This window comes from Falco biarmicus, chromosome 1 (genome assembly GCF_023638135.1).
Source record: "Falco biarmicus isolate bFalBia1 chromosome 1, bFalBia1.pri, whole genome shotgun sequence".
Lineage (NCBI taxonomy): Eukaryota > Metazoa > Chordata > Aves > Falconiformes > Falconidae > Falco > Falco biarmicus.
Genome location: NC_079288.1, coordinates 38,836,368 through 38,862,623, shown reverse-complemented (window position 1 = coordinate 38,862,623; position 26,256 = coordinate 38,836,368). Strand labels below are relative to the sequence as shown.

Below are 26,256 nucleotides of genomic sequence, written 5' to 3'. Positions count from 1 at the left end.
AAGAGAACTTTGCCAAATCTCCTCTTCCGCAGTGGAAGCTGTATCTCAGAAGTTCAATTTCCTTTGTATTCACACTTCCAGAAGCAGGGCTTGTGCACTCGGAGGCATGTTCTGATCCTGGCTGAAGGCTGATGTCATTAGTTGTAACTGAAAGAAGGGGGTTTGAGTCCCCACATTCCTCAGCCAGATCCAGTCAGGGAATCGCCTCTTCCAAAACACCTCTGGTGTATCCTCAGATCATGAGGACAACAATTACTGTGAGCTCTGTGAATTCACCTGCTAAATACAGGACAAGACAGCAGACCTGAGCCCAGAGATTTTGTTTTGTTTTCTTCATGGCTGCAGAGCACCCCATAAGCAGTGCAGCTAAAAAGCCAGCGCAGGTTTGTTTGCTGTGTATCTGGAGGGTCTGAGCAGTGAGACACTGCCCTTTGCTGCCTCTCCTCTGGCTGGGATCTGGCAGGTGGTTTCAGGGAGCCCAAAGCAGCAAGCTTGCACCCCTGGCGGGAGATAACAGCGCTGAGTGGGCCCTGCAGGCATCTCACACCTTTACAGGCTCCCCGCTTTACCTGTGCTGTCCCGGTGGATGTGCTTGGGGCTTAGCATTTCCTCCTCAGCCAAATGTCTGCCCAGAGGCCATTCCCTTCCACTTGTGCACAGCTGCTCCCTGGCTGGTCTGGTTTCCCCTCTCTGTTGCAGACACACAGCAAACATCCCTGGAGAGTGCGAAGTGCAGCTCCAGGGGCAGGGGGCACTGACAGCCCCAAGGCATCTGTAGTAAAATAACATGTAAGTATGGAAGCGTGGATGGGGTCTGTCTGTAAGGCAGAGGCATCCGTGACCTTTTAGGAGGCTGTTAGCACCAACCCACGAACAGCTACTGCTTTGAACTAGAATATTACAGTACCTCCCCCCAACTCCCCCTTCCCAAGCAAAAACATAGCTCATACAGCACTCAGAGAGATCTTAAGCGATGCTGCAGCCTCTACACAAACAGTTCACAGGCACCCGTGATTCAGGGTCCTTTGTCTCAGCTCTTCAAAACGTTTCATGAGTTTTAATCACCGCATTGCTCTCCCTGCCCTACTGAGGCTGTCCAGCCACCAGCTTCCAACATCTTTCCTCAGACAGAGGCCATCTTTTCTTTCCTCTGTAGAAGAAGCAGCTGGTGTCTCCTTTTCATATGGAGAGTCAATAACCCCTGCAAATGCACAAGGAACACTGGTTGTGCACTCCGGTTTGTCATGATTTCTGCTGAAATGCTTTTTCAGCTGCAGTCTCCACCATAGAATGCTAAGCTCAATGCAGAGTCCATCCATGGGCTTCTCCATCAGAACAGTGCATACATCCTCTTCGGTAGGAATAGCCTGGCCTTTGCAAAATCAGTGGTCCAAGCAAACACCTCAGGTCTCTGGAAAGGCTGGGCACTGTGTGGGCCACACTGGATTCATTCGCAGCCTTGTGCAAGCTCTTGTGATGCTGGTTTTAGACTGTTCTTCAGGGTCTTGAGTTTGGTCTCTGAGCGCTTCCCTGGATCTGAGGATTCTACCGTGAGTTTCTGATAATGCAAACTTGGCGTTCAGCCATTGCTGCCCAAGAGAAACTGGAATAACATCTGGGAAACCAGTCTCTGCCACAGTCCATCAGCCAATTTATTCCAGTAACCTTTGTTAGTGGCAATGCAGTGTGGGTCACAGACATGTCTTTCCCCACAGCATCTAGGGTAGCACGAGCTCTGAACTGCAGGGCACTGCATCACTGCTGCATAAAGCAACAGCTGTGACAGGCACTTTGCATCCCAATGGGAGCCAAGAGAGTAAAACACCAACTCGGTTACCTCTCTTTCTGGTTACCTCCTCTGGACCGAGTTTGCTCACTCTCGTCTTTTCTGCTCTGCTGGCTCATATCCTTATTGCTTTCACAAGGCTTCATTCAGTCAGAGCCCACAGCCTGGTGCTGGGAAGATGCCTCATGTATGCCTAGTTCTGCTCATCCAGCACCAACCAGCCCAGCTGCCTCCCTGCCACAAGTGCAGCTGCCCCTAGTCCTGCCGAGATGTGGGGAGCACTCTCTCCTTCCTAATGCTGGCCCTGGCTTGCCAAGCTGGCCTGCACATCCCAGGGATGGACACCTTCCACTCATCACAGGCAAACACATGCCATGGGGTGATGGGGGTGATGCCCGAACAATGTGGAGGGGCAGGAGGGTCCCAGCAGCAGCGAGGCTGTCCCAAGAGGGACTGGGAGAGTGGTACCTGTTCCAGGCCACGCTGCTCCAAGCAGAAATGTGCATGAAGAAAAGCCTCGACCCACACCTTGAATTCCACAGCTGGGCTCCAGGGACAGGGGGAGGGAGAGAGGACAGGACAGGACATTTCCCACAGACCCGCAACTTGTTCGTAAAAGCCTCATCTCAACAGCCCTGCCTGCCTCCTCCCCCATCACCTCCACTGCTCACACTGGGTTTTATTAACGCAGTCCCCTTAGGCTAGAGGGAATCACATCCCAGGAGACATTCCAGTCTCAGCTCAGCTTCGGAGAGGATCAGAGGGAGCCAAGGGTGGGGGGCGTTTCACCAGGACGTTTCATTTGCAGAGAGCTGGCAAGTTGAGAGCACTGCAAGACGGCACTAGCAGCCTCCTTATCAGACACGAGCAGCTGCAGGCTGGAGCTGAGTCTCTGCTCGGCTCTGTATCTCCCAGTCATTTCTGCTTTGTCCGGGCTGCTGGCTGGAAGCTCTTAGCTTGGCTCTGCCGGGTGCTGGGTGCATGGCCGGGCACAGGGAGTCTGGGCAGAGAGACTCACCCTTTTGCTCAGGTGATGAACACAACTGTTGGTGACATACAGCCGGGTCCCAGCTGCCACAGGGGCTCAGCCCAGGCTCAGCACCCTTCCCTGAGCACCAACAGGGCCTCAACTGCCAGCTCCTTGCAGCCATCGCGCTCTGCACCAGTCGGGGCTGACACTTCTCACCAGGAATGGGAGCTGGCTCCCCAGCGTCTGGCTCCTCAGGTGAATTGTGGTGTGCCCTGAGCCTACGCCAGGAAAATGCCGGCAGATGAAACCTCGTCTCAGGCCAAGAGACACGAAGATGGATGTGTTTTCCTTGCCTGGCTTATCTCGCAGGCAGTGCTTTTCACCGGAGCCCAGCACTGTTTGTGTGCGCTCGGCTCCTGGCACGGGGGCAGGAGATGATTAGACAACAAACACTGTGGCGTACCTCTCCCGAGCCTGCAGCCTGCCCCTGCCCTGCCGAGACCACGGCCCGGCAGGGAGCTGCTTCGCGGGGCTCAAATCCCAGGGCTGGCTGCAGCTGCATCAGGGCCACAGAGGGCGAAGAGGGAGGAAGAGCCGCATGACCCTGCAGCTGCTCGGACACCATGTCAGCTGCAGTGCGAGCTACACGGGGTTGGGCTGCAGCTGCCTTAGCTGCTCCCCCAGGGACTTGCTCCTGGGCTGGACCCCTGTGCAGGTGCAGTGCATCTCTTTTTCAAGGTGCACTGTTTGGATCCAGGGCAGTCAGCACAATTCCACCCATTTTCATTTAGAAGATTTTAAAAAGCTCAAAGGAAATTTGAAGCAAAGCATTTTGCTGACCAACAAACGTTTTTTACATATTACTTTACATATTTCTTTACCTTTCCACTTGTGAGTCCAGGTGCAAAGGCCAAATTTCCTGGAACCCCACATCCTCTTCTTGCCCCCTCCCCACGCCCATGCTTTGGGCTGCTGAGGAGAACAGGGTAAGTCAAGGCCTCTTCAAGAAATACTCTTGATCACTGGTGTTTACAAGGGCAGTAAGCACTGTGCATGACCTCCAGCCATGTTTGCACCTACTACCACCTGTACAAACACCCACTTTGGCTGCCCAGGAGAAAAACAAGATGCCAGGGCCAAAGGAAAGGGGGATCCCAAAAGCAAGAGGGTGAGAACAGAGACTTGCCTGATGGGGATGTGTTCCCATTTGTTACCCACTGAGCAGTAATGCTGGACACATCAGTTCATGTGGCCATCACCTACAGAGAGAAGAGGAAAGACATTAGAAGAGAAATCAAAGGGGTTTCTCTCTCCTGGGGATTTGGCTCCTGGACCCTCTTCCAGCTGCTCAGGCAAGTGCTCAGGAGGTGTAAAGCTCCATGCTGACTTCGCAGGGAACCTAAAATCAGGTCCTCAGCCACACAGAATACAGCTGTGAAAGTCACACCAGGGAGGTGGCAGGAAACAAATGACTTTGGACAGACAGGCTTAATCCATTAAAATTTATTTTCTCTCTCACTTCCCTCCCCTTTCCTCTTTGCTCTCATCAGAGACCTCTTCCCGCACCTCCTCTTTGTCCAAAGGGCCTTATGGCAGTTTCACACCCAAGTGGCCCATTGACTGAAACAGTTATTCCACAACAGAGCAGAATCGGACCCACTGTTCTCTTCCTTCATCTTGCAGTCTCTTTCCACCAAACACCTGCTGGGGAGGGGGCTGCTGGGAGACATTATCCCAGTTGCTGGCTCCTGTTGAGACTCACGTTAGGATACTGCTTTGCCTGCCCAGGCATTCACAAGGTCCCTCCTTGCTGGAAAGTCTTAGGAGGGTGGGAGAAGAGCTAACGCTTGTGACCAGAAGGACTTGGAAAACTCATGACAACTCTGCCACTTACTAGGACTGGAAGGCACTGGAGCAGATGCTGAGCAAGAAAAGCGAGGCGTGAGGATGCTGTATCAGTAACATCAGTGACTGTTGGGACCTCCCAATCATGAAGGCTTCTGCTGAGCTGCTGCAGCCATTATGAAATCCCTGAACCCCAAATCTGGCTCCAGCCTGGCAGGAGCTTCAGGAAAGCAGACAATGCCTGCACAGACAGATGTCAGGCTGTTGGCCCTCTGGGGCTGGAGTGGGAGCCCTGTGCTCATCTGCCAGCAGCCTCTGTACGTTCAGCAAGCTGCAAACAGAGGTAGCGATGGGGGCTGCACAGACAGGACAGACAGTGGCTGAGAGAGCTCCTAGCATAGAAGTCCTAGAAAAAAACCTCTGCAGGCTGCGCATAGGGCCCTTTGCAGAAGGTGAGTACACAAACACCCAAAATGCCCAATGGGCCATTTTCCTGCTGCTAAACATCTACTTGCTCAGCTGGGAAATATTTGTAATCCCAGACACACCATCCACTTTTCTTTTGTATTAAGTGCCTTGGCAGGAGCCAGCAGTTCTCACATGCTGTCCCATCTCTGCAAGGACTGTGTTTCCCAGAACACCCCCTTCAAAAGTCTCCCTTTATTAAGATGAGCCAAACTGCCTGTTGCTCACAGGCTGCTCCTGTCCCTTTCCCCACTTCCCCAGGGCACCAGCAGGCTCCACTGCCATGGGTTGGAAGGCACTGAGGTCCCAGAGACACCAGTATTCAAAGAAAAGACACTAAAGAAAAGAGAGACAAAGGCAGGAAAGCTTTTCTTACTGGGACCCAGCTGTCTGGCTCAGAGCAAGGCAAGAAACTAGGATCAGCTCTGCACTCCCAGGGCTCAGATGGAATAGCAGAAGAGTAAATTCCACAGTGTAAAGTCTGAGCCCTGTGAACACCAGCTCCTTGCTTCTTCCCTTTTGCTTCTTCCCTCCTTCCCTTTCCCCTCTTCCAAGTAAGGCCTTGGGAATATGCCAAACACACTGTTGTGGTGTGGGAACATCTCGCAAACAGCCCGCTAGCTAAGTGCTGCAGCACCTTCCAAGCACAGCCACAAACAGACTCTTTCTTCTCGCATCTGCTTACCGTATCCAGTATTTACATCCTCAGGATGGTTCCCATAAAACAAAACATGAACAACTGATCACAGACAAATAAAACAGTAATATAGTCTGGGATGTCAGGAAGCCTTACCCACTCCCTGCACACCAGCACAGGCAGCTGGAGATCAAAGTTTTCTTATTTGCATACATTTCTTGAAACAATTTGCAGCTAAACTCAGTCTACTGAGGGGATGCTGACACAGCCCAGGGCTTCTCCCATAGAAAGAGGAACCGAGAAACCAGATCTGTGCATTGCTGCTTCCATCTCCAGGTGGCTGAGCAGATGGAGGCTTTGGCATCTCCAAAATGGGGAGCCGCTCCCTTCCTTCCCTTCCCTTCCCTCAGCATCCTGCACAGCGAAAGATTTCTTGGAAATGGTAAGTGAAGGGCTAGGCGCACACAGATGGCTCTAGTGGAGCCCTGCACAGGCAAAGCAGGGACGCAGACACATTTAAACCCAGAGATCGGATATTCCCCACGGGGACTGAGTGGTCTCGGTGAGTTCTGAGGGTCTAGTTGGATTGGGTTTAGTCCTTGGTACCCCGAGGCAGGAGAGGTGAAAGACACTTTTAACTGACCCGTTTAAAGCCGTCCCAATCCAGGCAGAAGCCAGCAGCAAGACTGGAAGCACTGACACCGGGCTTGGGCGGCTCCAGCCGCTGCTCCCTCGCCTTCAGATGCAAAAACCCGGCGGCGCTGCAGTGTATCGCCCCCGGGGCGCAGTGCGTGACCCCACGGGCACTCGCAGGGACCTCCACAGCCTGCTCGCGGTGGGCACCCGGTTACACGGGGCCGGGCAGGCGCGGGAGGGGGGTCCGGGGGGTCCCGCCCGTCCCGCCCTGCTGCGCTCCGCCCCGCCCCGCTGCCGGGGGCGGTGGGGCGGAGCGGGGCGGGACCCCCCTCCCGCGATGCCGGCGGGCCGTGTCCCCCCCGGCCCGTGCAGCCGCGGCTCGGGGAGAACAAAAGGCAGGAGCGGGAGGAGGCGCGGAGAGGAGGGCAGGCGGCTACGGGGGGGTATAAAGAGCTCAGCGGGGACCCCCCCCCCCCGCCCCATGTCCGAGCCCGCTCCACTGCCCGGCATGGCCCGTCCGCCGCTGCCCGCTGCCGCGCTGCTGGCCGCCGCTTTGCTGCACTGCGCGCCCGCCGCTCCCGCCCGCCGCCACAAGCCGGTGAGTTGGGACCACCCGGTGCCTCCCACCCCCGGTGCTCCGTGTCCCCGGCCGAGTCCCAGCCGCCCCTTGCCCCGCCGCTCTCCGGTGCGGCCCCGAGAGGAGCATCTACCCGGTAGAGCCTCCGCTGAGCGGGGTGAGCCTCCCCCCCTTCCATCCCCCAGGCCGTCCCCGGGATGCCGGCAGCGGGCAGCGCTGCGCCGGCGGGAGACACCGGCCCGGGGACCCCCGCTCCGCGGGCTCCTCCTGGCGTGTTAGGGGAGTTTCCACAGGCGTGCTGCCGTCTGCGGAGCGAGGGAAAAACAAGGGGAAAACAAGGGGAAAACGGGACAAGGAGGCTTTACAAGAGGACACGGGATCCCCCTTCCTGTGAAGGCAGCAGAGCACTGGCTGCCTCTAACGGCACCCCCCGCCTGCTGTGCGGGCAGCGCCGAGGAGCGTTACGGGGAGGCTAAAGGGATGAGTCGAAGGAGCAGGCAGGAGGGGAGCGGCGGGGCATGCCTGCCAGATCCCAGCACCTGGGACGGAGCTGCGAGCAGCTGGGACTGCCGCCGCCGGAGAAGAGCAGCAGCGTGCGAGGGATTTGGGGGACGGGAGAAGACAGAGAGCTCCTTGTGCTGGGAATGTGTGCCTGTGTAATCGGGTTATTATATACATGCGCTTCGCTAGTGCGCCATAAAATAATGATAGAGCAAATACCCAGTAGCAGCCCAAGGGGATTAGTTCAGGTTCTGTCGATGGTTTTATTATCAACTCTGTCATCTGAGTACTTTCTAACTTGGCTGTTAAATACGCTGTGGGCTGGAGCTTGGCACAAAGCAGCCTTGGCCCCCAAAATACTTGTATTATTCCAAACGAAATGTCCATGCATTTGGCTGTACTCTGCCTTTGAGGAAGGTGAGGTGAGCACTTGGGCAGTAGCACTCTGCTGCACCCCAGTTATGACACTGCTCTGTGGATTTCATCCCTATCTGAATGCAGCAAGTGGTGGGCTGGGAGGACAGAGCTCCACCTGAGTAAAGCTGGAGACCACTGGTTCCTGCATTCTGCAGGGACGTTGGCTGGGCTGGGGGCTGCCTCAGACTCTGCCAAGTCCAAGCGGTGGAGCTGCTGCTCCTGGAGGGACCTGCACAGCCTCTGGTCCTAATCTTGCTGCCAGCAAGGACCCGTGCGGGATTCCCAGGGAAGGGAAAGCCAGCCTGGGTTTCACACTGTCTGAACTTGGGTCTGGTCCAGCTGTGACATGTACTATTCATCTGCTTTTGCCAGTGCTCCCAGCTGCTGAGTGACTGCAAAGGTTGCTGGGGCTCATCTGTCTTGGCCAGTGCCCCTTGAATGGGGGGAATACACCAAACTGCTGAAGAGCACAGAGTTAATGCAGGGGTCTAGGTCTACTCAGGCTCCCTGTCCATGTAATCCACCACCACACTCCTGAAGAAGGTCCCCACACCTGGGTAGCGTGCTGCCCAGAGATGGTTTCTTCCTCATCTCGGGCTAATGCTCTGCATCATGAGTGCTAATACTTTCCTCTTGGCTGGAGTAATTCCAGGTGATGCTTCTACAGGTATGTTTTGTTCTGGGACATCTTGTGCTTGTGTGTTTGAGCAGCCATCTGGAGCTGGGGATTTCGGATCAACTCAGTCTTTGCAGAGATGGTGACTGCATTGGTTTGGGGTTGGAAATGGACAGATGCTTTCTCCTTTCAAACAGCAGTTCTCTCACCCCAAATAGCTGCCCTTTTGAGTTCCTTATCTGGTGTCAAGGCTTCTGAAGGTTATTCTACTGCCTCTGAGGTAAAGCCAGCATCACGGTGGTTGCTCTCACATATGATGTAAGTAAATTGACAGCTGTGCCCCCCACTCCTCTCCTGCCTGGGGTATGCATGTCAGTGTGGAACAGCTGAAACGGGATTGCTGGGCTCACAGTGTTGTGTTGCTGGCCTCAGCCCTTCTCTACACTCTCTTACTAGAGAGCTCTGCCATGCATGTTCACTTCTCTGGCTACTTTGAGCCTCCTTGCAAAGAGATGTTTCCCTATGTCTAATAGCAGCTAATTTCCTGTCGGGGCACCTTTTGCTGTCTGGTGATGAATGAGAAAGGAGCCGAGGGGCTGTGCTGGGAAAAGCTCAGCCTCACTCCTACAAGACAGACAACGGTGACTTCCTCGAACTGTGCTAGTAGATGGGGTGGGCAAGGACTGCCCTAGGTGCAGCAGAGTGCTGCATCATGGCTATTTGGTGCTCCAAAACCAAGTCACAACATCAGTAACTGAGGGGGGAGGGAATCAAAGGCTAAGATTCACTTTAAAGCCAGGCTACACAGGGCAAGTTGCAGGACCTGTGTTCTTTGTAGCAAACCCTGTAGATCTCCTCCACTTTTACATTAATGCCTAAAGAAAGAAAGAGAAAACTGAGAGCAGAATACAGGCTGTGTCTGGTGTCCACTGTAAAACTTGAGAACAAAAGATCTGCAGTCCTCCGGGCAGTGCACGCGCAGACACTGAATTCCTGCATTGCTTTCAGCTCCCCTGGGAAATCAAAGTCAGTCCATTTGCTGGGAAACTGTCTTTCTGTGGAGAAGTGGTAGGCACCCTCCCAGCTGCCAGTATAATCCCTCAGGACCCATATCCTGCAGCTCTTGCCCTGAACCCAGCAGGTTCCCCACTGGAAGCACGGCTGCCTTCCCTGCAGCCCAGGAGCCGGGGAGGCTGCCTGCCTTGCTCAGGGCTGAGGCAGCTCCTGCACGAAGGGTTTGATTTGCACTCTTTGATTTGGCTATTTAAATACTGCCAGTGAGTGAGTGTTGGTAATTTTAGGCATGTTTATCCTCTGCTGTGGGAGAGACTCAAGACACATGTAAGCAGTTATTTTCCAGCGGGTTTGTTATGTTTGAGCTTTCACATGCAACACACATGCATAACCCTGCAGTGTAGCAAGACTTGGGGTATGCAGCTGGCGAAGTGCACTCACTGGGGAGGGAGAACAGAGCAGGGAGAAGAGAAGCACTTTGAGGAGGATCCTCCACTCCAGCTCATGCTGCACTTTACTTGCTTCCCCCATGTGTATCCTGCCCTGGCACCATAACCTGGGGGGCTCAGCAGAAGGCGGCTGCACTGCATAGGTCTTGTTTAAAAAGAATCTTCCATAGAAAAATTGTTCTGCAGAGACTTTTCACACCAGAGACACTGTCAGCTCTTTCCTACTAATCCCAGATATGTGGACAGGTAAATGAAGGGTTCCTGGATAATCTTATATCAGGGATGGCCCAGCTTGTAACATGAATGGAAGCACTGCTGAGTGTGCACATAGCTGTCCAGTAAAACAAAAAGCAAAGCACTTCAGGGGTTCACTAAGGGCCACAGACATGTTTTTAGAGGTTCACTGAGATCCTCATGCAGATGAGATCCACAAGAACAGACAGGTGACCAGACTTCCTCCTCATCTTAGAGGGATTTGGGCAGGAGAGAGACATCACCATCTTACAAAAGTGGCTCTGTGAGAATTAGAAGGGGGGGGGGGGGGGGGCGGGAAATCTCAGACATCTCCAGGACATTGGGCAGGGGGACAGTGCTTGTCTTGTGGGTTTGGAGATCCCAGCCTGCACATCTGAGCAGCATATGCTCCCTGAGGGCAGAACATCCCCCCCATAGCTCTGAAGAGGGCTGCAACTGTGCCAGGTAGCTGTACCCTGTGGGACATGTCCTGGCTGTTGTCCTTGGGCTGGGCACTGGTAGCTCATTGCTTACCTTAGCTTGGATGTAATTGCACAACAAACAAAACCTCTCAACCCTCCTTCCTCCTCTACCTGGAGTGTGCCACATCCTAGAGTGGTTTCTTGGTTTCAAGGGATTTCTAGGTCTTCAGATGAAGGGCTCTTGAAACCTTTTGCTATCCTGGCATCCTGGGGCTTTTTTGCTTTGTAAGTACTCCTGTTTCTGGCAAACTGTTGCTTGGGTGACACCAGCAGCTTGGTTGTGGTGTTGTTGATGGACTAGACTCACAAACTGTCACGTAATTAAAGTGATAATAAAAATAGTCCTGTGGTGTTTATTCATTTGCTTTCTCTTGTTACATCAGAGCCTGGGTCTTCTCATTCTGTCTGTGGGCATAAACATTTGCAGTCCATAATGTTTCATGTTCCACGTTGCTTAGGAAAAATAAACATTTTCCTTCTCTCGTTGCCAACAACAACTACCACCAACTAATCTGGAAACAAACCGTCAGGTCCCAGGAGGTGGTACTTGATGGTGCCACAGAGTATGGGAAGTGAGCGGAGAGGAACCTCCAACTGTGTATGCACGGCCAGGCACTGTGGCACCTCCCATTTGGCCTCATTTGGCTGAAGTTTGGCCTCAGCCTTTGCATTGTCCCTGGACCTGTCTGCAGCAGAATCGGGCTACAGCCCAGCATGAAGGAGCTAGTCCCGTAGCAGAAGTATTTTGTGTAAGCAAAGACTTCATAGTTAGAGGGGTTGGGAGACTCTGCCTTGTTCTGGGGAAGGCAGGATCAATAAACCTGTGGCTTTGCCTGGGTATTGTTTCCACTGAGTTTCCATTGTTTCCACTAACTGCCTTTACCAGGAGCATGCTTAGCTCAGGTTCTGACCAGACCACAAATATAATCCATTTCTGCTGTGAAATTTCAGCTGCAGCATTAGTACCTTCCAAGGCCAGTCTGCTTCTGGGACACAACCTGACTAGAGTGGAGCTGGCTCCAGTTTTACCACTAACCATCAGCTGTAGCCGCACTTTTAAGTCCAACTCCTGAAAGTCTATGCTGGGCTGAGAGGCAGGCTGGCTGTAAAGCTGGCTATGGTACGCTGTGCATGAGGACAACAATGCTGATCTTGGACAGGAACATTGCTGTAGGCTGTTAAGGGGTGCGGGGCCTCTGGGGGGCACAGCCACCCAACAACAGTGGACAGAAATGGGGTGAGAGAACTGTCTACATGAGAACTGCAGGAGAAAGCATCTCTGCTCTCCCTCTCCACACACTGAATTAAGGGCAGGAGCGCTCCAAGATGCAGGCTCATAGGTGGAAGTAGGATAATGTTACTAGCTAAACAGGCAGCAAACACCAAAGCCTTGACAAACACTCTGAGTAACAGAAGGAGAAAGAAGGGAGAAATGGAAAAGCAGCAGCAGAAAGGATGGGGAGGTGGGGAGAAAGCACATGAGCTCATCTCCTAGTAGAAGAGGAAACAGCCTCGAATGACAGGGGAAGTATCCAAGACTGATGGGATTCACGTTGTAACTTGTGCAGGCACTCCTGTCTGACGGGAAGAGGGGGGGAGGTTCTCCTTTCATGTCCATGTTGCAGAAGCAGGCAGGAGCCCAGGTAATTAGGTACACAGCAGAGGAGGCAAGTTTAAGTTCAGGGCAGGCAGCAGAGGATGGACCCAGGCAGAGGAGAGCACTGGGTTTGTCAGTACCAGGCACTGACCTCACTCTTGAGGTTATTTATACACAGCATTGCTGATTCTCCATGTAGCTGTGCTGCTCTGGCTGCTTATTCTCCTGGGAGGCTCTGGAGGGCGAGTGCTACCCAACACAATGAGGTTAAAGATGCTTCTGGCTCCTCGGGATGGCTGGGACACTTCCTGGGAAGTTTGGCTGGTGTTCGTCTGGCCCCAGCAGACCCAGAAGTGATGGCTGTTGTATCACATCACTTGAGGGCTGATAAAGCTGCGAGGAACTAAGTGAGCAGTCTGTACCTCCACCGCGGTTTCTGCTCTCCCATGGGATCTGTCCTTTCCCTCCTGTTCCCTTTCAGCCTTTTGGTCACAAGCTGCAGGAAGAGGCACTTTCTTTGTGAGGAACTGCGGCCAGCCTGCAGCACTCTTTGTGTATAGCTTTGCTTCTCTGCTCTGTTTACTGCCCTCAACCCTTGGTTTCAGGCCTGGCAGCCCCTCTGTGCTCATGTTGTGCAGACATTTTGCTGTTCAGTCTCTATTGCAAAGCCCTGACATCTTCCCTTGGCTAAAAACTGTCTGTTTCCATGCGCAGCAGCCACCCCTGACTGTGGGTTTTACTAGGAAGGGCAGTGCAAGAGGCTGCACACGTTTAGCTGGCTCTGCACTCAGCTGGTCTGAAGGCCTGCCCTGGGTTGCAGGGATTTGCCTTTGCTTTTGTCCTCTGGTGGCAGATGAGAGCAGTGGGGATGCCCTGATAGTTACTCAGCAACACTCCTCATCCTCTCTTCACAGGTCTGTAGTAGCTTCAGCAGCAGCACAGCCCTAAGCAAACCCCTAATCATTCAGCTGGGGCATTATACCATAGCTCAGGAGAACAAAGCCAGATCTTCCCAGAGGAGGGTGGCTTTAGTGCTGGGTGGGAAGGATGCAACTGTAAGCGAGAGGACGTTATCTGCGCCTTGGGAAGTGCCTGCAGTGAGGTGTGTCCAGCCAAGGAGACCAAAATCTCCAGCCTGACGTGTCTCCTGAGCATTGTTTGGCAAGTGGTTTCTGCCTGTCACATTTCCCCTTGCTGGCTGTGCCTGCAGTGGCATTTTCCAGCCCTTTCCTGCTATGGTGCTAATGTCAGTGCAGTGACGACAAGGAGAGACTTGCTGTTTGTATAGGGGCACAGTGAGTACACGGGGCAGCCAGGCAGGTCTTGCCTTCTGCCTCCACCCAAAGCTGTTTGCGGGGGGGCCACAGTGTCCCCTCCCAGGGCCTGGTCTCAGCAGAGGGTCGGCAGCCAGGAGCAGGAAGGATCCTGCCTAAGGCAAGGTGGGGTTTGGGTAACTGGAAGTTGGGATTCATGCCAGTGGCCTTGAGCTAACCAAAGAGGACAGAGAAAGCCTACCCCAGGTCTGCCTCTAAAACATGGGATCTGTTGGGGTGAGAAGGAAACAGGCAGTTCCTCCTCCCTCTGCTCCTGCTTGGAGGAGAGCAGTACTTTTTGGTATATGCCGCTGCCCCCAGATGGTAAGGCAGCAACTGGCCTTCCTGGGAGACCTGGGAATGCACTTAGCAGAGCCAAGACAAAAAAACAGGGGTAAGCTTATCTGGGTCAGCCTCAGCCCGCCCACCTACCTGGGCAACTCCTGAGGGTTTCCCAGTGGTCCCAGTTCCACAGCGAGAGCTTTCCCCAGGATCCATCTCCACTCTCCCATGTGCCTCAGAGACTCTGTCCTGCACCTCCTGGTCCTGGGAAAACAGACACATTCATCATCCCATGCCCTCGGGCGGCAGGACCTGCCTCTGGTGGCAGCGGGTACTCCTGAGCACACCCAGGAGCAAGGAGAGCCAAGTGGCCCTCCAGGCTGGGCTTTGGAAACACAGCTGCCATTATGCTGGGTGCCAGGCAACTCTTGGAGAGCTCCTCACAGAGAGACAGGTACCTTTGATCTGGCAGGGCTCCAGCATTCAGCAGGAGCAGCCCAGTGCAGACATGTGTGGGACAGACCAGCCCATATTCACTCCTCCCACTAAAGCACTGGATGGATTCTCGATGCCATGGCTGGTGGCTTGGGTAGGCTTTGCTGTTCGGGATGTAAAACAGCTTTCTCGCTTTGCACATGTTGATGATGTGGTTCCCATAGTGTGTGAGAGTGCGCTGGGACACCAGGACTGGGTCAATGGTTTCTAAGGCAAAGGCTGGCAGTACCAAGCCACCGAGGGCATCTGCCTGGCTGGGGAGGATAAGCCAGCAGGCTGGAGTAGTGACAGACACATGGAAAGCCTAAACTGACACATGGACACCTAAACTGCACCTTGTGTGACCTCCCTGGCTCCTTTGTCCATCTGTGCATTGCTCAGAGGCACGGGGCCACTGTAGAGTTGGGAGCTCGGTAGCGGAATTAATGCCAAGGGCTTCACACTTCATTCCAGCCCGCATGAATGGGTTCATTGTAGGGAACAGAGTGGTGGCAGCACGCGAATTACACAGCATCATGGCAGCTCTGGCATTATGCCATCCTGGCTTTCACATCCTTGACAGGGCAGCAGCCAGGAGACCTGGCCTGGAAGAAGACAGCTTTTTGCAGGGGAGGGAAGGGGACTCCTAAACCCCAGGTCCTCACTCGAGAGCCCTGTAGGATGGAACCTGCCCGTCCAGGTAGAGATGTGTCACTGCAGTGTCTCAGCTGCTCCTGCTGCTCCAACACCTTTGAATTTGCCTGCAAAGAATCAGGGAAAAAAGTCTGCATTTGGACCTCTGGCTTGTGCAGTGTGGTGATGCAGGGACCAAGTGTCTTTCACTCCACATGCCTCACAGCAGGTGGGGGATTATGCTTAGGTAATGCTTCATGGTGGCCCCATAGTCCTGCAGTCAGGTGAGAAACCAATGGAAAACAGCTAATTAGCATTAATTAATGTTTCCAAGAGGAACTGTGCTTTTCCAACTTAAGTGTGGGAGAGCCCAGGTGATGTTATCCCCAAGCAGAATCACAGGTACAATGAGGCAACAGGGTATGGTCCTGTCCCACCCTACCTACAGAGTCAGTGACCTCAGGCAGTGATGGGGCTGTGGGACAGTTCCTGCTGCTCTCTGTCCCATGGGCTCAACTGTCATGCCCCAGATCCATGTGTCTGGCTCTCCAGCTTGCAATGACCCCCAGCCATGCTGAAAACCTGCTCATCGTGCCAGGACAGCAAGGGGACACTATGGAAATGACAATGGGGAGCACAGTTGTGTGCTGGGTACTAGAGGCTTCCTTCCATTAATATCACCTCTACCCAGGGCCAGGAGGGAATAAAGTATGTGGGGCAAAGGGGGAGAATTTACTCCCTAGTGATTTGTTTCATTTTTGAAGGGTCTGGTTCTCATCCACAGCTTGCAAAAACATTTCCTGCTGGTCAGCTGCCAAGGAAAAGAGGACCAAAAATAGCCCAGTGCTTAGGGGATGCCATGGTGGCATGACACTGTCTCGCAGGTGTGACTTGGCCTTGGAGCAGCAGGTCCCAGGGAAGGGAAGATGTTTGTGGGAAGCAGTTTGTGCCCTAGCAGCAGGGGAACAGCCCCAGGCAGGGGTGGAACTCACCAGTGCAGGACTGCTGTGGGCAAACATTTGCCACTCTGTATCAGGACATCTCTTCCCAGGCACTGAAGTCACAGCTTTGCTTTTCTTTTTTAGGATGTGTCTCGAAAGCATCACACCTGGAAGGAGCAGAGTCCTTGGCTGTCTTCCTTGGTGAACGCTGTGGGGACTGGTGTTCCTGCTAAGGGCTTCCCTGTGGGTGTGGATGAGCAGGCAGCACGCTGGAACCCACCTCGGTGCGGCGTGCCGGACCTCCCAGTGTTGCCGGACAGCCAGAATGGGCGGAACCGGCAGAAGCGGTTTGTCCTCTCTGGTGGACGCTGGGACAAGACCGACCTCACCTACAAGTAAGACAGGCCTGAAATGGGAGTCAGGCTGGGTTGCTTCTCCCTCCCCAAACCTCTCAGTCTGATGTTCCCTGGAGCACAGCACACTGTGATGTGACCATAAAAGCTGGAGGGCAGCCAGGGGGCAGGGGAACCACATGCTGAACCACCAGCAGGGTTGTACCTAGCACCTCTACATCCCCTCATGCACATGCTCCCATAAACACAGCTGCCCACCCACTCCTGCCCAAACCCATTCTGCACAGCCATTGCATCACCCCTCGGTCAGTTCCACATCAACAACTCCGTGCACATATATTCACTTCCCTACATCAAACCCCTGCCACGTGCCAAGATGAGCCTCCACTACCAGCCCTCTCCTGCTGTGCCTTTACCCCCACAACCACCCTGCTGTAGGCTCACCTCACAGTTTATTTTAAAAAGACCTTTGTATTCAGCTGTTACTGATGTTCCCATAAACACAACTTCAGTGTAAAGTTTTGTCCTGATCACCCCACACATTCTCAATTGTGAAACTGCTCAACAGTTTTGTGGGAGGGTTGTGCTGCCTCCCCAGTTGCCCACAGGGGTTTGAGTGGAAAAGTGAGCACACTCGTATGGACCTTGACAGCATGTAAATAATCTTTTGTTGAATTAAACACAGGAGACAGTTCCCCGTAGCATTAGGGGGCTGTAGATAACAGAAAGGCTTCTTGCTTTTTTTTTTTTTTTTTTTTTTTTTTTTTGTCAACAGTGTTACAGAAAGAAACAGAGACTAACATACACCAACCCTGTTAATGGAAGGGAAAGAAAGCCCCCTTTGTGGCAGACCTTATAGTCTTCCTGTTATAGGAGGGCAGAAGAGGCAGCAGCTGCTCTGAGTGAGCCCAGGTTTCCAGGGGCAAAAAATGCAGAGACCGAGGAGGAGAAATCACATCACACTGCTCCCAGGCGCCTCCAGGGGGGTGAACTCACAGGGACAGACTTGGGAAATGCTGCAGCACTTCACTCCAGAAAAACACAGATCTGCAAAGCTCTCCAGAGAGCTCATCTCTGGCCCACCAGCCAGAGGGTTTCAACACTGATGAGATTTACCTGCTGCACATGTTACTTGGAAGAGGGTGCTGGACCAGTGGTTGTATGGATTGGAGATGTTCTGGTGCTGAGTGAGAGTGGCAGCCCTAGTGATGTTGATCCTGCAGCTAGTGTCTTCATGACATCAGTGTCCATGGGACAGCAGGTGATGCTCTTCTCATCCAGTGTCTGTTGCCTTTCAGAATTATCAGGTTCCCATGGCAACTTGTAAAAGCTAAAGTGAGAAGGACCATTGAGGAAGCTTTGAAAGTCTGGAGCGATGTGACCCCGCTGACCTTCACTGAGGTGCAGGAGGGACGGGCTGACATTGTCATTGATTTCACAAGGTGAGCATGGTGAGCAGCAGCACCCCCCTCCCAGACAGAGAAGCAACCTTACACGCAAGACCCCAAGCCTCTAACCAGAGCCGAGAGCTGCTGGCACACAACTTAGGCACTTAAATGGAGGCTCATATATCTGCTTTCAGACACCAGGGTTTTTTTTGGTTTTGGTTGGGTTTTTTTTTTTGTCAGCTGTGGGCTGCTTGGTGTAAGTGCAGCTCTTCCATGCTGGCTGCGCACAGTACCATTACTGATCATTCATTAATTTTCCTGGTACATTTAAGTTTCTCTGCCTGCAGGCTGTTTTTTAAGCGTTTGTTTTGACTTTCCATCTTCAGGTCCTCCATCCTGTCCCTTGACTGAACGATGTAACTGTCTGCCCAAAGACAAATATAGTTTCTTGGTTAAATGAATCTTGGCTCCCAGCCCTGAAATTCACTTTTGGCATAATACGCATGGGGGCAAAGACTTCCCTCTGCTGCATGTTTGCACAAAACTAATAAAAGCAATGGAGACCGTCCAAGCAGTGATGCGATTTGCATGCTGTGTATTTGCCTGTGCTTCCCTCAGCTCTCTAAAGTGGCCACATCTCTCACGGGCTTCCTTTGCTTGTCAACAGCGAGCTTGGCTTGAGTGAGGACCTGAGGGTTTCTCTGTGTTCGCTGCTGGATGCCCCTCCATATCCCCCTGCCACTCCTCAGCTATTTTGACTTAATCTTGCCTTGAGCAGTCACCTCCTTAATTCTTCAGGCTCCACGGTCACCTTTGGGCTGGAAGCTGAACAGGGGGAGGAGAGAAACATCCCTGAGAAAACACACAAACTCCCCAGGGCTTGGTGTAATTGAGCTCTGCTTCCCCAGGGCTTGGTGTGACTGAGCTCTACTTCCTTAGTGCCCCAATGGAGAATCAGGTTTGTGGCAATCAGAAGGGCTCTGAGCAGTTGTTCTAGACTGGTGGGGTGAACTTGGGATGGGAGTGAGAGCTGCTGCCCCTCGCAGTGGCTCCCCACCTTTGGCCATACAATGGTGTTCACTAGAGATACATGGCTGTTTGTCTGAGGTGCAATGTGTCCTCCCTCCAGGTACTGGCATGGAGACAACTTGCCTTTTGATGGGCCTGGAGGGATTCTGGCACACGCGTTCTTCCCCAAGACACACCGGGAGGGAGATGTCCATTTTGACTATGATGAGACCTGGACGATTGGGAATAACCTGGGTACGGTACTGTTTCAAGGGGAGCTGTGGAGGCTCCAGGATGCTTATTGATGCACTTGTAAATGATTCTGTTGTGGTCTAAACAGGGACCCTCTAAAACTGAGAGGCAACAATCATTTTTGTGGTGTGCATTGTTGTCGCCCACCACTTACAAGCCTACTGTTAGTATTCATGTCTTTTCTTCTCATCTTTCAGCCACAGCAAAGCCTGTGTCCAGCCCCAGGACCCTGGCTTCCCAGTGGGCTCCCCCTCTGCAGGGGAAGCAAGAGAGATGACTCTGCCCAGCCATGTGCCCTGTCACTTGGGAATTGCACCCAGCATTGGTAGGAGCTGTTAGAAATAAAGTAGGGAAAGGATGAAGGAAAACAGGCTCAAGCACCAGGTGACACAATTGTCTTCCAAAGCACAGCCTCAGCCCCAGCCCCTGCACACACTGTTCATCATCTGTGCTCAAACAAGTCCATAAAGGGAAACTACACAGGCTCCAGCTCTGTCCCTGTGGCCTGGGAATGCTCTGACCATAAACAATACCGCATCAAGTCAAGACTTTTTTTTCCTTTTTTTTTTTTGCTTCTTTTTGCTAATAATATATCCAAGCTGGTAGCTTTCTGCTTAGGCACTCAGGGTCTGGTGTCACAGTATCTCATGAGATACTGCAGTACTGCCTGGGACCATCTGGATCGGTGCCCAAAGCATCAGCATCAGCAGGACCCACCAAAATTAACCCAAGTTAGCCCATCCTCCTCTTTCGCAGTTTATCTACAGTGACAAACAACCACAAAGCCCAAGTTAAACTTCTGCCTCTCAGGGGTTTCCCAAACATTTTGTCCATGTCAGTGTTCAGGGCTCAGATGGGCTCCCCCAAAGTCCACGTCATTGTCAGTTGTATGCCAGCCTGACTCTCTGTGTGGGGCACAGGACTGCTATGTCTCCAATGCTGCCCATGCTGACCCAAAACGAGAACCACAGAGCACCAGACCTTTCTACAAAAGCATTTCTGCTCCTGAGGGAATGGTGGGCTCTGCCCTTTTTCACCTTCTGTTGGGACTGGCTGTGTTGTTGAAGAATTTCCTACATTCTCCCACGAAGACAGTGTCAGAGGCAAGCCAGGAACTGAAAATGGATGCCAGTTCTCATCAGAATCCAGCCTTGTTCTGTGGCCTTCCCCCCACCCCCTGCATCTTCCACAAATAAATGTTGTAAAGGCTCTTTGCAGCTAATTGCCATTTAATATGCTGAAAAGAGCTTTACGATATAAACATGGATAAATCCTTGACTCAGCTATCAGTGAGACAGGGAAATCCTTGGGCTCATTTTACAGATGGGAGAGCAGAAGTACGAGGAGGGCTAAGGTATGCCCTGAGGTCACCCCAGAGTTGTGCAGGAAGCAGGACTCCACGTGGAGGACATTCTCTGAGGGACACAGTGATGCTCCCCAGCACAGCTCCTTCAGGCATGCTGTTGTTCATCTACCCCGGAGCATCTGACAATAGCACAGCTGATCTGCCAACACTGGAAAGCATCAAGTGAGGAGCCTGCCAAGCTAAACAGAAGTGTCTGAAAGTTTGTAATAAATCACTGAATAGAAATCCCACTTTCTCAGCTGACCTAGATATGTTGATTTAATTAGGCCAGTGCTGTACAAATTCATCACTTTAACGTGAAGCTGACCAGCAGAGGAAGACAGGGGCTCACCTTCCCCTCCACCCTTCCCAGGCATTCCTCCCAGCTGCATGCTCCCGGTCCCATCCCATCCTGTTCCATCGCATCCTGGTGCTGAGAAGTGACCTGCTCCCTTGGAGCCAGCAGTGAAATCCTGCTTGGAGCAGCGAGGCTCTGGCTGACTCACATCCCTGCCTTTCTCATCACTTGGGCTGCAGCTTGAAGGATTTCTGGCTGAAAGCGAGTGAATGAATATGCTGGGACTTGTCAACAAACAGCCTCTGCTCACAGGCTTTGCTGCTTAATGCGCCTCTCTTCCAGCTTTCCCTGAAATATATCAACTTCAAAAAGGATCCATTGGAAGCTAAGTAACACCTGCCAAATGACACATTTTTGCATACCAAAATCCACTCTTCTCCCTCTCCTTTTATAAATGCTGCAGGGTTGTGTGTTCCTAAAACATGATCTCCCATAAATCTACTTGAGTCTAGTGAAGAAGGCCCAGCCCTTGACACTGGATATTTTTTTGTGGATTTATTTCTAAATGTCACCTTCTTGACACAGTCCACACACAAGCAATAAATGAGCTCCCTCTGCTGTGTCTGTGACAACAGCTATTAGCAAGTTTTAATCCCAGAGCATTCCCTTGCCAAAGCTGGTATCTTCCACAGCGAACATGATCTAAATGTGACCTGATATGCGACAGCTGTAGCCAACAACTGCTGTAAGGTTGAGTGGACAAAAACCATGTTTATCACCCCACCACCTACATCTATGGTCCAGACTTCCTTCTCCGTGCATATTTCTCCTTTCCCAAAGTGTGTGGAAAACCCTTTTCTTCCTGGTAGCCGATGAGCCCCTGGCGACAGAATTGCAAATTACCAACATACCCAGGCTAATACCTGAGTTTTATGAATTCACTCACAGTGCTCCTGAACCAGTGGATCTGTTAATTAAGCCCTTTGATTCCTTAAAAACCCCACACAAACACGGTGTACATAGGAAATGTCTAGGAACAACAACCTGTAAGCACGGTAGTGGAGGTAGATTTCTTTTTCCTTGTGTTAAACTCCTCAATGACATACCTCAATGTATTGTCAGTGGCTGGTAATTGGTAGAAGTGACCATAGGAGGCATGTCCCACACACAAGCAGGCAAAATCATCTCCCATCTTTTCTTTTTGCAGGCACTGACCTCCTGCAAGTGGCTGCTCATGAGTTTGGCCATGTCCTGGGCCTGCAGCACACAGCTGTCTCCAAGTCACTGATGTCTCCTTTCTACATCTTCCGCTACCCACTAAGTCTGAGTGAGGATGACAAGCAAGGTATTCAGTACCTCTATGGGAAACCCAAACTGGATCCCGATCCAACCCCAACTCAGCCAGCAGAGCTGGCCCAGCCAGACCTTGAAACAAATGAGATCACTAATGTGGAGGTGAGTGAACAGCTTGCCCATGTCCTCCTCTAACAGCACAGCTGGGACCGCCCTCACCCAGAGGCCAGCAGCAGGCTTACATGTGGTTTGGTGTTTGTGTCTTCCTCTCATGCTGCTGAGCCTGGGTCCAGACCCCATGGGCACTGCTCGCCAGCCTTGGGTGTGTGGGGCAGGGATCTTTGGGCAGCACGTGCCCAACCAAAACTGGCTGAAAGCAGGACAGTTGCTTGGACACAGGGACTTCCCATCCTTTGAACCCAGCCTGGGTGAGGGGGGGGTCCCTTGAGTCCAAGCACCTGACCGGCCATGCTTTGACAGTCTTTACAGCCTGACGCCTGCGACACAACTTTCGATGCTGCATCCACCATCCGAGGGGAGCTGTTCTTCTTCAAGTCCCGCTATGTGTGGCGGCTTCGAGCTGGAAAGCTGCAGGACGGCTACCCAGCTCTGGCCTCCCGCCACTGGCAGGGGATCCCCAGCTCTGTTGATGCCACCTTCGAGGACCCTCTGGGCAATATCTGGTTTTTCCAAGGTAAGAGCTGGACTGGGATCAGACGGCTCAGAAATGCATCTCCTTTACTTATGGGTATTCAGGACCCAACAAGTTCCTGGGAGGACGAACCTTCTGGGCATCCTCAGCAATCCAGTGATCCCTGTTATTTGTTTCCTTCTCTGTTTAAATTTTTGAGGCGGGAAGAGAGAAGGAGGGGTCACTTTTATTTTAGATACAGCCAGAATATCCGGTTCTCCTCCTCTGGAATGCAAACATTTGTTTTGAGTCTCTGCCCTGGCGATGCTGCTGGCAGAGGAGGAAGAAAACACTTGCTTGGTCTTCCCAGCTGTCCTGGGAAGCACTGTGCCAGAAGGGAGCCCCAGGCAGCTTCACCTGTTGTGAAACTTTTGTGCCTGTGCCCCAAGGCTCTGCTGAGGGGACAGACAGCATCTTCTTTCCTCCTCAGAGACCTGGATGCGGAGCTTCTGTAGTACCCTGAGACCAAATGAGCTTACAGGGATCCTGTCTGCAGAGCCAGGCAACCTCTGGCCACCACAGGGATTAACAATCACCCACAGCAGGGGGAAACCTCCTCCTGGCCATGTCTAGAGTTCAGGGCCAGCAAGAAACCCCATTTCAGCTCCATGTTTTCTTTAATGCTCTTTCCAAGTGTAAATTTAATAGCAAGAATGCAGAATGATGTAGGTACCCAGCTGCCCTGGGTGTACATGCCCTCCCTGTCTGCGCACAGTGAGACTGAGTACCAGAAAGCACAGCACACTGCTCTACAGGCTGTGTTCCTGCATAAACAGATTACTTAGCACCTGACCTCCGCACAAGGACTTACAGTGCTAAAATTGGCAGGCTCCTAGCGTGAGTTAAAATGAGATAAGGGGAAAGTATTACATGCCGTAGGCTAAGTACAGAGATTCCCATTTCAATTTAATCTAGAAATACGCAGTCTCTATTTCAGCTTGGCAACTTCTTCCTGGTTTTTGTAGCTTGCTCCTTTATAGCCGCATGCCCCTTTTATGCCTCTGCATGCCCACATACATTCTCCTCCAGGCTCTGAGTTTGCAGGGTAGAGGCTGGTCCCTCCAGCCAAGTCTTTTATTGTAACTTCCACAAATAGAGAAAAGACAGCTGCTAAAATGGTCCTCCTTGTCCCATCACTGACACCCTCTGGGCTGGACTGAGATGGGAAGTCAACCCCTTGCACTGACGGCACTTTGGGCACCCATCTGTGACAGTGGCCATGACACTGCTGGGGTTTTTGCCTCTCAGGTACAGCTTTCACTGGAGCTCTGCCAAGGCATGAGCTCCAGTTGTGAGTTCACTGCTGAATTATCAGACTCCAAAGAGCCACTGACCTCTTGTCTCCCTTTTCTGTCTCCTCACCAGATTCTCAGTACTGGATTTATGATGGCGAGAGACGGGTATCTGGTCCCACCCCAATTGTGGAGCTGGGCCTCCCTGCATCCCCTGTGCAGGCAGCTCTGGTGTGGGGGGCTGAGAAAAACAAGATCTATATCTTCAGTGGAGGCAACTACTGGCGCTTCAACCCTCACACCCGCCAGGTGGACAACATCTACCCCCGGGCCATGGCTGACTGGCGCGGCGTCCCTCAGGAGATTGACGCGGCTTTTCAGGATGAGTTTGGTCAGTGCAGCAGGGTTATGGCCTGCTCTGAGGCAGCCAGTCAGGCTGACACCGCTGCCTAGCAGATTTATGCATTTGGTTGTAGTGCACATTTCTGAGCTATAGCACGTGCCATATAGTGTAGAGAGAGAAGGGAAGCTACCTCCAGTGGGTAGGAAACTGAGGCTTCTCCCATAAAAGTGAGAAGTTCTATCATTTTTAATTGAAACAATCAACAGTTAAGTGTCTGATAGAGAAAATTCAAGCTTCTGACTAAGAAATGGTCAGAGTCCTGCTTAGCTGTTACTGCTTCCAACAAAGAAAGTGATGAGAAGACAGCAGAAATGCTGCCCATGCTTCAGCCTAAGCAGCTGTCCTGAATGAACGGGCTGCTTTTGGTGTTGCCCAGTCTTCCCAGATGTGCCCCATGCTGAAGACAGGATGGCAGTGCCACGGAAACACTGTGGACAGCCAGGGTGACTGTAGCGGTAACTGCCTCTTTTTGCGGTGACTGCCTCTTTCCTTCCAAAGACGTGGTAGAACGGCTCCCCACTGCTTCCAGATGGGGAATGCAGCTTCCTTGCAGTAACATGCTCTGCAGCAGGTCTTCACAAGCTCCCCGTCATAAGCCCTTTCCAGGTCCTAGATGTCCTCTGCCCTCTCAGGACTGGGTCACTACATGAGTACAGCATATTTAAAACCACCAGGATTATAAAACAAAATCTATCCTGTTTACTCTCCCACCAAAACTAAAATAGTGTGAAAGAACAGTGTAAGCCACAAGCCTGGGTTCAAGCGAAACAAATTTAGCAGTATTTCTTGCCTTTTCCAGGCTCTTTTTTGGTACTGCACATGCTGCAGAGTATCAGCTAGAGAAAATTCTAGGAAAGAACTCTGAGCTGCATGAACCCTATCTCTTCTAACACTTCCTCTCTCACCCACAGGTTTTGCCTATTTCCTGAGAGGCCGAGATTACTGGAAATTTGATCCAGTCCAGGTGAAAGTTCTGGAGAGCTACCCACGCCAGATCAACCAAGACTTCTTCAGCTGTACACCTTCCTCCAACTCCTTCAGATGAGGGGAATGCCTGTGTCCACCACACTCCCCTTTCATCACCCATACGTTCAGCAGCCACACAGAGGGTTCCTTCTGCCATTCCTGGCCTTCTTGCAGGCTCAGCATCTGACACAACAGATGTCTGTCACAGCAAGTGACAATGTTTGCTCCTCTCCACTTCCAGCAGCCCCAGCTTCAGTTGCTGTCAATGTAAAAGCATCTGCTGCATTCTTCGCAGGCAAGAGCAGCCACTAAGCCCTTAACATGGCCATGCTTTTCTAGCAATAGCATCCCAAAAGCCATCAAGCCAACCTGGAATGGGGTCACACTCCTAATTAACCCAGACCCCATCCTCTAGAACTGATCCGATGGCATTTCCTATGTTTACATGGCTCACAACAGCAGTCTTTTGTTGCTCCAGATGTTGACCTGGGAAGAGGGCTTTCACTGAGACACCTCCCTCAGCCTTAGTCAGAGGCTTTGAAGGACACAGACCATACCTGCAGAGGACTGCAGACGTGCAGCTGCTGCCAGGGTCACTTCACTGGGGCTGCAGCAGTGGCTGCTGGGACCCTGCCATAGCCCTACTCCTGGTTTTACGTTGTATGAATAGTACGCATTAGGATTTTATACTGATTTGTACATAGACAAGGGGCCCCCTTCCTTCCACGGTGCTGGGTGCCAGTGCTGGACGCTGCCCCGTCGCTCCCTGTGCTCATACCGAGTTAGGTTTCCCCATCCTGGGTTGCTCACACCTGCACTGATGGGTCTCATACCACCATTCCCGGTCTGCCTGGACACCAGGCTGGGGGCTGACACCGTACAGCCCTACTCCCACTCTTTGCACACCCCTCGTTGCTACATAACCTTATGCCAAATAACACCAAGGGGGCTACGGCCGGTTTCTTTCCTTTCCAACCTACCCGTGCCGCGCCCGGGTGACCTGCTGGAGGCAGCGCAGCGAGCGGCCTAGGGGCGCGGAGGGTGGCAGTGACCGTGGCCGTGCCCGCCCCACCGCCGGGGGTCTCGGTGCCGGCCACTCCTCATGAGCGCAGCTGTAAATGTTTGTAGACCGTGAACACGCCCCCACTCCCCACCTAC

General features: G+C 52.5%; 1 protein-coding gene across 1 annotated transcript; it reads left to right on the top strand.

Annotated features, from left to right (window-relative positions):
• Positions 1–6,771: 6,771 nt before the first annotated feature.
• MMP11 (matrix metallopeptidase 11) lies at positions 6,772–26,249 on the top strand. Its single transcript, XM_056326729.1, has 8 exons — positions 6,772–6,937; positions 16,014–16,264; positions 17,521–17,664; positions 18,740–18,873; positions 21,721–21,968; positions 22,287–22,500; positions 23,863–24,120; positions 25,044–26,249. Exons 1-8 carry the CDS (start codon positions 6,821–6,823, stop codon positions 25,175–25,177), a joined length of 1,500 nt encoding a protein of 499 aa, XP_056182704.1. The 5' UTR covers positions 6,772–6,820; the 3' UTR covers positions 25,178–26,249.
• The last annotated feature ends 7 nt before the right edge of the window (positions 26,250–26,256 follow it).

Coding starts and splice junctions, on each gene's coding strand:
- MMP11 (XM_056326729.1), top strand. CDS start 6,821: ATGTCCGAGCCCGCTCCACTGCCCGGCATGGCCCGTCCGCCGCTGCCC. Junction 22,501..23,862: donor CAATATCTGGTTTTTCCAAG/GTAAGAGCTGGA, acceptor TCTCCTCACCAG/ATTCTCAGTACTGGATTTAT. Junction 24,121..25,043: donor GGCTTTTCAGGATGAGTTTG/GTCAGTGCAGCA, acceptor TCTCACCCACAG/GTTTTGCCTATTTCCTGAGA.